The 13,058-nt window shown below is 51.0% G+C and overlaps 1 protein-coding gene across 4 annotated transcripts in view; it reads right to left on the bottom strand.

Annotated features, from left to right (window-relative positions):
- Window positions 1–4,291: 4,291 nt before the first annotated feature.
- BCL11B (BCL11 transcription factor B) overlaps window positions 4,292–13,058 on the bottom strand; it is a 91,102-nt gene continuing 82,335 nt past the window's right edge. For all 4 annotated transcript variants that reach the window (XM_059057140.2, XM_059057142.2, XM_059057141.2 and 1 more), the window contains one exon: window positions 4,292–6,678. In XM_059057140.2, coding sequence (XP_058913123.1) covers window positions 4,607–6,678 — 2,072 coding nt within the window. In that variant the 3' untranslated portion in view covers window positions 4,292–4,606. The remainder of the gene's footprint in view (window positions 6,679–13,058) is intronic.

Here is a 13,058-nt window from a genome sequence, read left to right as displayed (position 1 = left end):
GACAGAACCTCCAAGTAAACAACAAAATCTCATACAATAAGTAATAGAAAAGGTAATAAAAATATTTCGCCTTGCCAGTACAAATGCAAACAGCTTAACTCAATGTAACTTTGCTTCACAGAGCTGATACAAAGAGCACCAGAATCACGGGTTTGCCTGTGTTCCACAAAATCCTTGACTTGTCACTTAGGACACGGACGAAAGGCTGATTTCCCTACTTTTCACATTTTTGCTTAGAGGAATTCTCGGCTTCCTCTTCCCCCCGTGAAAGACCCTCAAATGGCAAGTGGCAGGTTCCAATTTGGGGCAACTTTGAACCAAGTTGTGGCAGTGCGGAAACCGGCGGGGTCAGCTGGGTGCCCCAGGCTCGGGGCCTCTCTCACTGGGTCATCTGCTTCAGTGTTGGCTTTTTAACCGTGAAAGAGAAGCGAAAATGCTCATTTCTCTGCAGTCGACAGAGACAAAAATCTTTGTGCTTTAGGATGGCTTAGTCCTGGAATCGTGGTGACTTTGCGGAAGCTGGTGAGAGCTGGCTAGCTTTTGTTAACTACAGGAGGCTCTAAAGGACCTTCCCAGGGCATCCGGAGGAAAGGGCGGCCCCTGGGTCTTCGGATCAAGCAGGTAGGAAACGGACATCTCAGCTTTATCTTCCACTTCCTCTCCCTTTCTTTCTACTTTGCAAAGGTAAATGGCAAGGAGCAAAGAGCATACTAAACAGAAAAGCGCCCAGAAGAAAGATTTCTGCATTTGGTAAAGAATTGCCCGACAGGATGCTTGGTTATACTTTCGTAACCTGAAATGGTTTCTTAGAGTTCCTGAAATAAAAAATGGCTTCCTGATATAGGTATTTTTTTAAAACGTATTATTCCCTCATCCAAAAAACCACCATTTTATTATCTTAAAGCTACTTGGCTTTACAAAAAAAAAAAAAAAAAAGGAGTGGGGGGACAGAGAGGGAGAAATAAATCAAATTAAAGTGAAAAGAACAAATAAAGGACTGACAGAGGCGTAAGGATGGAGAGGAAACACGGAGGAAGGAAAGAGAAAGAGCTATGGAAAGGCACCGAATTCGTCCCAGGCCCTAGGCATTCGGAAACGGAGGGAATGTAGGTTTCGGAGAGAAAAGCAGCAAAGCAGGTAGGAAAGACAACAGGCCAACACTCTCCAAGGGATAAAAGGTCCTGGTTGTGATGGGGACTCCCCCCTGAAATCCGATTTGCGCTGGTCCCAGCCACAGATCACGTCACCTGCGCCTAGCTGATACACCAGCTCCCTTTATTACAATTTTTGTCTGCTTGCTTGTTTAACGCTTTCTCAAGAACTAAAGAAAGCTCAGCTTGCATTTCTTTCTGCTCTGAAGGGCAGGGTGACGGCAGAGGAGGAAGATGCTCTGGGCTCTCCTCTACATCTGACATCTTTACAGATGCCTCTTAAAGAAAGGGAGGGCTCTGTGAAATGGTACCTATACCTTGACAAACACTGATTTTTCCACTCAACACGAATAAAGAATTTCCCATCTGGTCTGCTGTGGCCACACCAGGGAGCCTTGATGCAAGGTTCAGGGCATTCAGAGTGAAGCCCTATTCGAACAGTCCTTTGTAGAGGCCAATTCTGACAAAAATATATACAACTAAAATGATTTGTGAACCAAAGCATTTAGCTACTTCCTTTTGTTTCTTTTCCTCAAAGGTTGTCAAACAACCCTTTTTTCTCCTGTACAATAGGACTTAACATACAAATTTTTTTTTTGCAATATTTTATCCTGCCAAATTAAAAAAATATATTATGGCAGCCTGCTTGTTTTTGTTTTTTTTTTCTTTTTATTTCCAAATTCACTAACAAAAAGGTACATTAAATCCTTTTAAAAGGACAAGCTTACAGTTAAAAAATTACAAGCTCCAGTAAAAATACAGCAAGTGCCTACATCATATGAACCAACCAATATATCCATTCCAGAGAGAGGTGGGAGGAGAAAAATAAGTACAGATCAGAAATGTGGATTTTTTTTTTTCTGCAAAGCAATAACAATATTAAGCACTTTTTTTTCTACATACTTTTTCTACATGGTGTAGCAATCCCCTTTTAATCCCCAAATACAAGTTTCTATACATTTTTTTTGAAATAAAAATTCAACACCCAAGGCAGAAAAAAATTTACTAAAACTCCGACTTTACAGTTACTGTGACAAGAACAAATTATTATAGACCCCACCATTTAAATTTTACTGTAACATTTTCAAGGAAAAGAAAAGGGTTTTTTTTTTTTCTTGTTTTGTCAAATGCCCAGGCATTCTCGATTATTACAAATACTGGTCCACTTTTACAGTAATCAAGAAATTTTCATATATATAATATATACTAAAACCCCGTCACCAAAAGAAAACAATATACACGCAGCCACTGCGGCATCTTTTTATAACCTATTAAGCAAACTCTGAAAAAAACGATCGCTCCAACACACATACACACAATTTTTTTTTTACCCTTGTATGTATCCAATACTGTAAACGTATTTTTAAGACAGAGTGCACTAAATTTAACTTTAGAAAAAAATTAGCCGTTGTTCCTGAATTGTTTTTGTTCTGTTTTTCATTCAACGATATCAACTTGTACCTTGTGTCACTTGAGTTTTAATTCAGCAGTAAATCACCTCCACTCCACATGTAAGCAGCCTTGTCCCACAGACAAAAGGGGCTGAGGATAATTCAGTTAATGGATATCCAAGGTTGTGCTGGGTTTATTTCTTCATTTGATTGGGTCTTATGGCATTTTCATGTCTTCAACCAGGATTTTTGAAAATTTATTTAAAGTAAATGTGGCTTTGTTTGTTTCTAAAGAAATGTACTTTTCTCATTTTACTTTTTTTTTTAAAAAAAGTCTTTTCATTTCAAAAAAAAAAAAAAAAGTTTTGCATTTGTCTCAAGAGACTCAAATAGGAAGATCAGTTTTCAAGGCACTCACATCAAATTGAATGGCAGTAGAAAAACTGTCCAATAAATTATTTTATTTTATTCTTTATAGTGCCAGTATTGTGAATGCCACGCTTAGCAATACTGACACTCAATCTCAGCCATCCCTTACAGTTTAACCCACCTCTGGGCCAAAAAGAAGAAGATGCTGCAATTTCTTGTTTAGAAGCCATTTAATTTAAATGCAAACAAAAGCTTTAAAGTGCGGGTCAACAGAATTCAAATGTCTAATCTTAACAGTCCAATGTTTAGTACCTTCCAACCTAATGGGATAGAAAAAACAAAACAAAACAAAACAAAAAACCTGGGAAGTAGCGCTGGGCACCTTCGGATGGAACTCTTCCCGTTTTCCAGTAAAAGGGAACTGAAATTGGCAAGATCCTCCCCCCACTCCCCCCCCCCCGCCCCCTTCCGTACAATGTCATCAGTGTGCATTACATGAGAGAACGGTAACTTCCCTCAATTCACCATCAGTACACTTGTCTGCTTGGGAAACGATCAATTGTCACTGGCAGCAATGTAGGACTTAGGGTTTCTGTGGTGGGGGTGATAGAGAGAGAAGCTGTCAAGCCAGAAGAAGCCTGAAAGAACACCGCTGGTTTCTCTCCTTTCTGTGTCACCACCATCTACCCCCAAAAGTACCCTCATCCCATTTTATTTAGTCTAATCTACGGCAAATAGCAGAGATGTCATCCCAGGGCCCACCGACATTCCAAGAAAAGTACGGGATCTGCTGGGAATGCACAATTTTAGAATGCTCTTGGGCCATTTCCCAGGGGCAGCCCTCAAAAACTCCTGTTTCTCTGGCAGTGCTGAGTTTTCTGAGGGCCTCTCCCCCCCCCGCCCCCCCTCCCCGCGCCACCACTCAAAGGTTTCCTTATGTATTGCAAAGTTGAAATCATCACAGAAAAGGCCTCTGTTACCCGGGAAATCATCAGTGCTACATCTCCTTTCCGATTCTGAAACAAAGTGCTACAACTTTAAAGATTGTTATCCGCTGTTCATCCACCCCCTCCCCCAAAACAAAAACAAAAACAAAAACAAAAACGCATGCCACTTTTTATTTCAGGACAAAAAAAAAGGAATAAAAAAGTAAACAACTTTAAAAGTCATTTAAGTGTTGGCTTCTTCACAAGAAATTACACATGCTTAGCTTAGATTTCAAAAAAGCAGCGCCCCCCCCCAAATTATAATTTAAAATATATGCTTCCCCTCTACATAGCTCAGGAGTCATCGCTCAGGCTACTACTGAGTTTAAAAAAAAAAAAAAAAAAAAACCCAAAAAACTGAAGAAGGGATGGATACCCAACAAAATCTCTTAAAGGAATTTCAACAGAAAGAATAATAATAAAAAGTACCTGCACATGCCAAAAAAATTACAAAACCCAATAAATACAGAAATTATTGCACAGTTAAAAGGCTCCACAATTTTTACTGCCTTAATCAACCCTCGGGTTTCCATAGGACTTCGCAGACACAGGTTAGGTTGGAGGGCCGCCTCCCCTGGAGCCCCGGGGGCTCGCAGGGGGTGCCGAGCGGCGGCGGCGGCGGCGGCGGCGACACGGAGGCAAGTGTCAGGTCAGCATTCTCTCGCTTGGCGACGGGGCTACTGTACAGGTGCGCGGGGGCCGCGCGCGCTTAGCTCCTCTCGGCCTGCTCGATTTTGACGTCGTTAGTCAGCAAGTGCTCGCCGTGCCACTTTTTCATGTGTTTCTCCAGGGTGCTGTAGACGCTGAAGGGCATCTGGCAGATGTCGCAGCGGTACACCTCCTTGCCGATCTGCCCGTGCGTCTTCATGTGGCGCGTGAGCTTGCTGCTCTGCGCGCACGCGTAGTTGCACAGCTCGCACTTGTAAGGCCGCTCGCCGGTGTGGCTCCGCCGGTGCACCGTCAGGTTACTGCAGTTCTTGAACACCTTGCCGCAGTACTCGCACGTGTCGCTACGCCGGCCCTCCTTGGAGCTCGGCCTCCCGGGGCCCGGGCCGCCCAGGTGCGGCGTGCTGCCCCCGCTGGCCGTGCCGCTGCGGCCCGACAGCCCGCCGTCCAGCAGGTCCCCGGGCGGCGTGGAGAAGCGCAGGCTGCCGTTCTCGGACGAGTGCTCGGACGACGTGGCGAAGGGCGACTGGCGCGCGTCCGTGAAGCCCAGGAAGGGGTCCTTCATGAAGTGCCGCGACGCCGCGTAGCCCACGAGCCACTGCGAGTACACGTTCTCGGACGGGATGAGCGCTGCGGGCGGCAGCTCCAGGTCCTTCTCCACCTTGATGCGCTTGGCGGCGCTGTTGAGCCCGGGGCTGGGCAGCGGCGCCGGCTTGCGCGGGAAGAGGCCCGGGAAGGGCTCGGCGCCCGGCGCGAAGCCGCCCCCGCGCCCGTTGACCGCGCCGCCCGGGCCCGCGTCGCCGCAGCCGCCCGCGTCGTCGTCGTCGCCCGGGTCCCCGCCGCCCGCCGAGCGCTTCAGGAAGGCGCCGCGCTTCTGCTTGTCGGCCAGCAGCTCGCCGTAGGGCGGCAGCGCGCCCAGGCCCACATTCTCCATGACCTTGCCCAGCACCAGCGCCTTCTCGTCGGCCAGCGCCTTGGCTGCGCCGCCCACGCCGCCGCCGCCGCCCGCGCCCGGCACCCCGGCCACGCCGCCGCCGCCGCCGCCGCCGCCGTTCTCCCGGTTGCGGCTCAGCTCCGAGTCCATGCTGAAGCTCGACTCGGGCCGGCTCTCGTTCTCCAGCAGCAGCTCCTCCTCCTCCTCCTCCTCCTCCTCGTCCTCCTCCTCAGGCTCGTGGCCCAGCGACGGGTCGCTCTCGTGGTGGCGGAAGTCGCCGTCGGCCGCCTTGAGGCCCTCGCCGGCCAGCTCGCTGGTGCCGGGCTCCGGGGAGCTGGCGGCCGAGAGCCCGTCGTCGGAGCGGCCGGCCAGCGAGCCGGCCTTGTGCATGTGCGTCTTCATGTGGCGCTTGAGCTTGCTCGCCTGCGAGCACGCGTGGTCGCACAGCTGGCACTTGTAGGGCTTCTCGCCCGTGTGGCTGCGCCGGTGCACAATGAGATTGCTCTGGAACTTGAAGGTCTTGCCGCAGAACTCGCACGACTTGCTCTTGGCCGGCGGCTGGGGCGGCGGCGTGCCGCCGGGGGGCATGGGCGGCAGCGGCGGAGTGCTCAGGAACGGGGACTTGGGGCTGGGCTGGAAGGGGTTCAGGAGCCGGTGCATAGGGTTGCCGCGGCCCGGGGACACGGGCGGCGGCGTGGAGCTGTTGCCCGCCAGCTCGCGGAGCCGCCGCGAGAAGTCCATGGCGGGCGAGTCGATGGCCATGGGGTTCAGGCGCATGACTCGGTCGAAGGCACTGGGGTGCTGGGCGACGAGCCCCATCTCCTCGGCGCTGAGGCGGTGCGGGTCCAGGTGGTGGCGCGGCGGCGGGCTGAAGAGCGGCGGCGTGCCGGGCAGGCGGCCCTCGCCGAAGCCCGGGTGGTCCCGCAGGATGGGGCCCGTCATGCGCAGCAGGTTGAAGGGGTTGCTGTCGCCCAGGAAATTCATGAGCGGGGACTGGGCCACGGCCTCGGGCCCGAGCGGCGGCGGGATGGTGAGCCGCGGCGTGAGCGAGCTGCTGGCCGGCCCGGGCTCCAGGTAGATGCGGAAGCCGTGCGTGTTCTGCGCGTGCTGCAGCAGGAACCACGCGCTGTTGAAGGGCTGCTTGCATGTTGTGCAAATGTAGCTGGAAGGTTCATCTTTACCTGGGGAGACACACGGACGGAAAGGCAGAGAGAGCGTGAGAAGCGGAGGACGGGGGCTCGCGCACCACGGGGCCACTGACCTGGAGGCGAGCCGGAGCCCGAGTGCGTCCCGGAATCCGCGGCTCTCGAGGGCGGCAGCAGCGGGACGGCTTCTGAGCAGGCCTGCGACCCCCTGGCATGTCCCCCCCCGGCAGAGGGGCTGAAGAAGCCTGCTCCGTGTGCTGGCGGCTCGGCAAAGCCCGGACCAGGCATGCGACCTCAGCAAGTTACTGCAATTCGGTAGGCATCCCTCTGTGCCCCTAAAATACGGTGTCCTTAAGCCCGTCACCTCAGAAGCCAAAGGAGATGTGTTTGTGAGAATGCCTGATTCCAGTAACAGGAAGTATGGAAAGGCTGGACTGCATAAAACGTAGCAGGGCAGGTTTCAGCCGCTCAGGGCTGTCTGTACACTGGCCACGGTCGAGGCCAGGGATCGTCAAGCAACGCACTACTGACGTGTAGACCCTGATGATTCTCTGTCTGGGGGTCGGGGCCGCCCTGTGCTTTGTACGATGTTCAGTAGCATCCCTGGCCTCTACCCACCGGAAGCCAGTAGCACTCCCTCCCCTCGCAAATCATGAGGATCGAAAGTCTCTCCAGGCCAAACCTCCCTGGGGGGCAAAACTGCCCCCTCCCCCCACCCCCAGTCACTGACTAGGCAATCTTTGATCCAAGAAAGTTCTAAGAAGCACACATCAAACCACATCACCTTGCGAACATTTTAAGAGAAACGGCTGATACCTCTGCATCATTTGGGATTTTAACTACAGGAAATCCCAGGGTCTCATACACCAGGGTCCGTGCAGAAAGTGCTGTCAAATTTAAACACGGATGCGTAGGAACAGAAGGAATTCAGCATGTCAAGAACATCACTACTGGGTGACAGCTGCCCCCGACCATTGCCCTCCTGGCCTCACAGACACACACACACGGACACACACACACACACCCCTAACCACAGTGTGGAATCTGGCCTCCAGAGACCCCTGGGGAGGGGGAGGGGGGAGGTCCTTTGCCAGAAACAGAGTGAAAGAATGTCACATCTGACAGGACGGTCAGGATTCATGGTGGCAAGTGTGGATTTGCTACAAACTGGCTCTGGTGACATGGGGAGCCAGTCTTGAGTGGACGCTGGTGGCGTGGAGCCACCAGCTCCATCATTAGGGTCTTCACAAAATGGAGCCTGGACCTTCCAACCAGAACCTCTTTTGTGGCCAGCGTCCTCAACCTGCGGGTGAAACTGGCTGCTTCGCCAGCCTGAACCTCTTCTCCTAATGCTTCATGTGAACAGGACAGGTGTGGGCAGGTCCTGCCTTCCACCATCAGATTTGCTCACTGGCCGGGGAAGGAAAAGGGAACACGACATCGCAGCTGAGATCTTGAAATACCCCTTTTTGTTTCTTTCAAACTTTCTTGTACCTGAAAGGTTTTAAAGCTGATAAAGCAGGGTAGCCCCAAGCTCCCTGGTGGAGCCAAACGTGCATGTTAATTTCCATACCCCCGTATGAGGAAGGGGAGGGTGGAGTACACGGCGCGGGCTGGAGCAGACAATCCCCGTCTCAGCCACTCCCTGGAAGATGAAGGACTTCTGAAATCCCGTACAGAGGTATATTTTTTTGGTTTTCCAGCCACAAATTATGTTTCTTGGGGGCTTCACCCTTAGCAGGAAAATCCAAGTGGCTCTGGGACCAAACGTCCCGAGTTACATACAGGTTAAACTCGACCTCTCCCAAGGTCCCAGGTCCAAGGGGCCTGGACCTCCCCGAGCCATGCAGTGTGCGCGGGCTGTGTCCAGGGGGCAGGGGACAGGGTGGAGATTCTCCCAGACACAGAAGCAACTGGGCCAGATCACCCACCACTGGAAACCAAGACCTGCCTTCCAGGTCTGGTGGTCTGTGGGCATCACGGCACACTCGTGTGCAATAGGACACGTGTCTGTGTGTTTGGTAGTGAGGAGACCAAGAGGGGTGTGGGGGGGCAGGGAGGACAAAAAGGAAAAAAGAATTCCGAAGGTCAGCTTCACCTCACTTTTAAACGCAGCTCCAGGAGAACTTCTGAGGCAATTTTCTTTCTCCAGGGTGTCTGGGTAACTTCCTCCTCCCAGCATGTCTGTGTAATTCAGTTCCCCATGCTGGAGCCCCTGGGGGAGAATTTCCCCACCTGGAAACGGGGCCTTTCCTTCCCAAGGCCCTGGGCGGCCGTGGTCCTCGCTGCGGGAGCGGTAGGGCCACACGGACGCCCCAGCCTTCCCGTCCTGTGTGCCACCCCACTGTGGCAGAGAGCGCCAGCTTCTTGGAGGCACGATCTCCTGTCCTGGCTCATGAGTTAACGTGTCTGGGGAACAGAACTCTTCACCTCAGACAGCCTCATGGGAAAGCTGGCCAGAAGCCATATATTTAGAGTCCTCCTCAAATCCTTCTCTGGAGCAAGGCAGAATACATAAGTAATAAATAAGAAGATAAAGGAAAAGTCCCTTTCTGGCACAGGAGCTAATAACACAAATGAAGCATCACCTTCCACAAGGTCATAGATCTTCCAATTAAAGAGCACTCTGTACCCTTCACCTCGGCTCCAGCCGCTCTCATTAACCAGGTTACTGCACACAGCTGCTCTGGTTCCTTGTGATTTTAAGACGGGCCGCCTCCCTTCCCCCAATCTCTTTTCTCATCGTCTTCATTTCCTTGGGTCTCTCCGGAGCACTTCCTGTTTCTTCTTCTGATGGCTACACATTTTCTAGAAAGTTCTACTGCCCGTGAGGAATGTGGGTATCAGAAGAAAATGCAAAACTCAAGGCAGGCCAGGAATGAAATGGCCAATTAAAAAATATTTTTTTTTTTGACTCAAACGGCCGCTGCTGAGAAGCATGTAGCTACATGTTCTAAAGAGTTCAGATGTTTCCACTTTTTGTTTAAAAAAAAAAAAAAAAAGAGCAAAAGACACTGCTAAAACTCTAACTTGGAGCAACCGGGAGGAAGTTAAGTGTCCAGAATTCACCATCAAGGGGAGAAAAGGTCTGTGTGTATCCCCTGAAGAGGATTCCAGGGTCCCTCGTCAAGCCAGGGTAAGCTCTTTTCCCGCACCCCTGAACCCATCTGGCTCCCACACTTCTCTCCACGCCATGGCGAGATTCACTGCAGGGGCCGGTCTTCCCAGGATCTGACAGCTTCTGATGTTTTTAAAATCTCCCAGCCCTCAAAGGCCCTCCCTAGACAATGCACTTTCCACTCTCCTTCGTAACTTTCATTTTTAAATAAAATGTTCATTTCCATATTACCACTTCATGGTTATCTCTTACCTCTAGAAGTAGCCTTGAGCACTGGGGCTGCTCACTTTTGAGAACTGAACAATGTCAGGAAGCCTTTGAAGAGCCGCTCGGAACACTTTTCTGTTCAAAAACTCACTAAATATTTTAAAGCCCCAACACACAGTCACCAATGGCTCATTTTTTTAATTTAATTTTTGCGGTACGCGGGCCTCACTGCTGTGGCCTCTCCCGTTGCGGAGCACAGGCTCCGGATGTGCAGGCTCAGCGGCCATGGCTCACGGGCTTAGTTGCTCCTCGGCACGTGGGATCTTCCCGGACCGGGGCACGAACCCGCGTCCCCTGCATCGGCAGGCGGACTCTCAACCACTGCACCACCAGGGGAGCCCCCAATGGCTCATTTTTAAATGCAGCGGAAGACCCTCGGTGAGGGGGCTGCTTCGGAATCAAGGCTGTCCCCCCTCCTGGAGCTCAGGGCCACCTGCCCAGAGGTGAGCTGGAAGCTGTACCACGTGCCGACGTTGCTGGTGGCCCAGACAGGATCCATGTCCCGACACGCTGCCACTGTGGCTGCCGACGTTCCAACTGAGATCGACGCCTAGGTTATTCTGAAGAGACTTACTCAGCGACGCCAAACCTGGCCTACAGGCCTAGAAACGTCAGCTGCATTTGGATCACGACATCAGGCTTGGCGACTCAGAACCCAGGGCCCGTGTCTTGTTTGCTTGCTTCCTTCCTTTTTCCTCCTTCCTCAGGCATTTTTGGTATCCACTGGCAGAAACCCACACTGGGTCTTGTTTTGCTCTCCTGGCTTTCAAGGGAGACCCTGTGTTTTTCTCAAATTCGAAACCCTCCCTGTGATCGCTGTTAAAGAGAACCCCGGACAGCAGCGTGAGTTCATACCTCCGCCCTGACAGTCCCAGCAGAGTGATGTTGATCAAGTCACTTAACCTCTCTGAGCCTCTGTTTCCTCATCAGTAGAGTGGGAATAACATATCTGCTTCCAAACAGGGCTGGGGGAGCAAATGAGATCGCGCATGGGGACACACCCTATAAAATTCACACATCACTACGTACATGTTATGGTTGGGCTTTGCATGTTTTGTTTTTTATTTTCCATCTTGTACCTGGCAGTGGATGTTTCAGGGATGCCTTTCAATGTAACTCTGGCAGTAATAAAACCCTGGAGGAATTTTCTTTTTTATTTTTTAACGTCTTTATTGGAGTATAACTGCTTTACAATGGTGGGTTAGTTTCTACTTTGTAACAAAGTGAATCAGCTATACATATACATCTATCCCCGTATCTCCTCCCTCTTGTGTCTCCGTCCCAACCTGTCTATCCCACCCCTCTAGGTGGTCACAGAGCACCGAGCTGATCTGCCTGTGCTATGCAGCTGCTTCCCACTAGCTATCTATTTTACATTTGGTAATGTATATATGTCCATGCCACTCTCTCACTTCGTCCCAGCTTACCCTTCCCCCTCCCTGTGTCCTCAAGTACATTCTCTACATCTGCATCTTTATTCCTGTCCTGTCCCTAGGTTCTTCAGAACCCCCCCCCTTTTTTTTTAGATTCCATATATATGTGTTAGCATACGGTATTTGTTTTTCTCTTTCTGACTTACTTCACTTTGTGTGACAGACTCTAGGTCCATCCACCTCACTACAAATAACTCAATTTCGTTTCTTTTTATGGCTGAGTAATATTCCATTGTATATATGTGCCACATCTTCTTTATCCATTCATCTGTCGATGGACACTTAGGTTGCTTCCATGTCCTGGCTATTGTAAATAGCGCTGCAATGAACATTGTGGTACATGTCTCTTTTTGAGTTACGGTTTTCTCTGGGTATATGCCCAGTAGTGGGATTGCTGGGTCGTATGGTAGTTCTATTTGTAGTTTTTTAAGGAACCTCCATACTGTTCTCCATAGTGGCTGTACCAATTTACATTCCCACCAGCAGTGCAAGAGGGTTCCCTTTTCTCCACATCCTCTCCCCTGGAGGGATTTTAATGCAGCCTGCCTAATGCATTAGCGGTTCCAGGGAAGTAGAAACTTGCAAACGTTGAGGAAACATCATTTTTTATTGTGACTCTTGGGAACGAACACACAACTGGGCTCCTGCAATGAAGTGCTACCCCGCCCCCCTCTGCTAGTAGGAGTTTTTTTTTTTTTTTTCTTTTTTTAATGAGCATTTAAATAATTGTTCTTCCTTATTATGCTGGTTACTCTAATAATACCAATAAAGGTATCAGGGGTGCTCGATAAAAAGCACACCTTTAACTGAGTTATTATTCAATAAAAAGGCCATAATTGAGAGCAATAATTTAAGAGCGCTCTCCTAAGGCCAAGTGATACCTAGTAGAAGGGCATTCCTGCCTTCAGGGGATTTAGTGGTTCACGGCTGCTCCAAAGCCACAAGCAGACACCACCTCCCAGCTCAAGCAGGGCCTGGGGTGATCACCAGCCAGGGCCTCTCTCCTCCCAAAGCCGGAGGCAAAAATGAGAGTCCTGACACTTGGACACTGAAGAAAGAACTGGCTCTTGGCTTCACGTGGCCCTCTACAGTTTGCAAGGCACTTGACAGTTGGTTTGGCATTTTCACAGCCATTAGCACATTTCATCGTCACACGACCGCTGAGGGAGGCCAGGCAAGGACCACCTCCCCGCTGGCACGTGCTGGTGCTGCAGCTCAGAGAGGCAGAGTCCCCCAGCCGGCAAGGGGAGGGCCACGTCCCTGCTCAGGCTTCCAGAGCCCTGGCTCCATCCCAGCTGCACCCCCCAGCACCACCTGAGATCGTTCTCTTTACACCCGTCAGGGCCTGTTTCACAATGAAAAGGTCCTCCTGTCACACTGGGTGTGTCCTCCCAGTGAAGGGCATCGATTACCCTTTGATGGAGCCCAGTCGGGTCCACCAGGGGCCTCATCCCTGGAGTGGATATGTTTAAGAGAGCAGGTGAGCCTACAGGGCAACGTGCCACTCAGGACCCGGTGAAGGGGTCATGAGACACCGGCAGCCAGATCCTGGGGCAGGCTGTTGGATCCAGGGTCTCTCTGTGGCAGGCCCCTTGCCC

This window comes from Kogia breviceps, chromosome 3, assembly GCF_026419965.1.
Source record: "Kogia breviceps isolate mKogBre1 chromosome 3, mKogBre1 haplotype 1, whole genome shotgun sequence".
Taxonomy (NCBI): domain Eukaryota; kingdom Metazoa; phylum Chordata; class Mammalia; order Artiodactyla; family Physeteridae; genus Kogia; species Kogia breviceps.
This window is presented reverse-complemented; position numbering and strand designations above follow the sequence as displayed.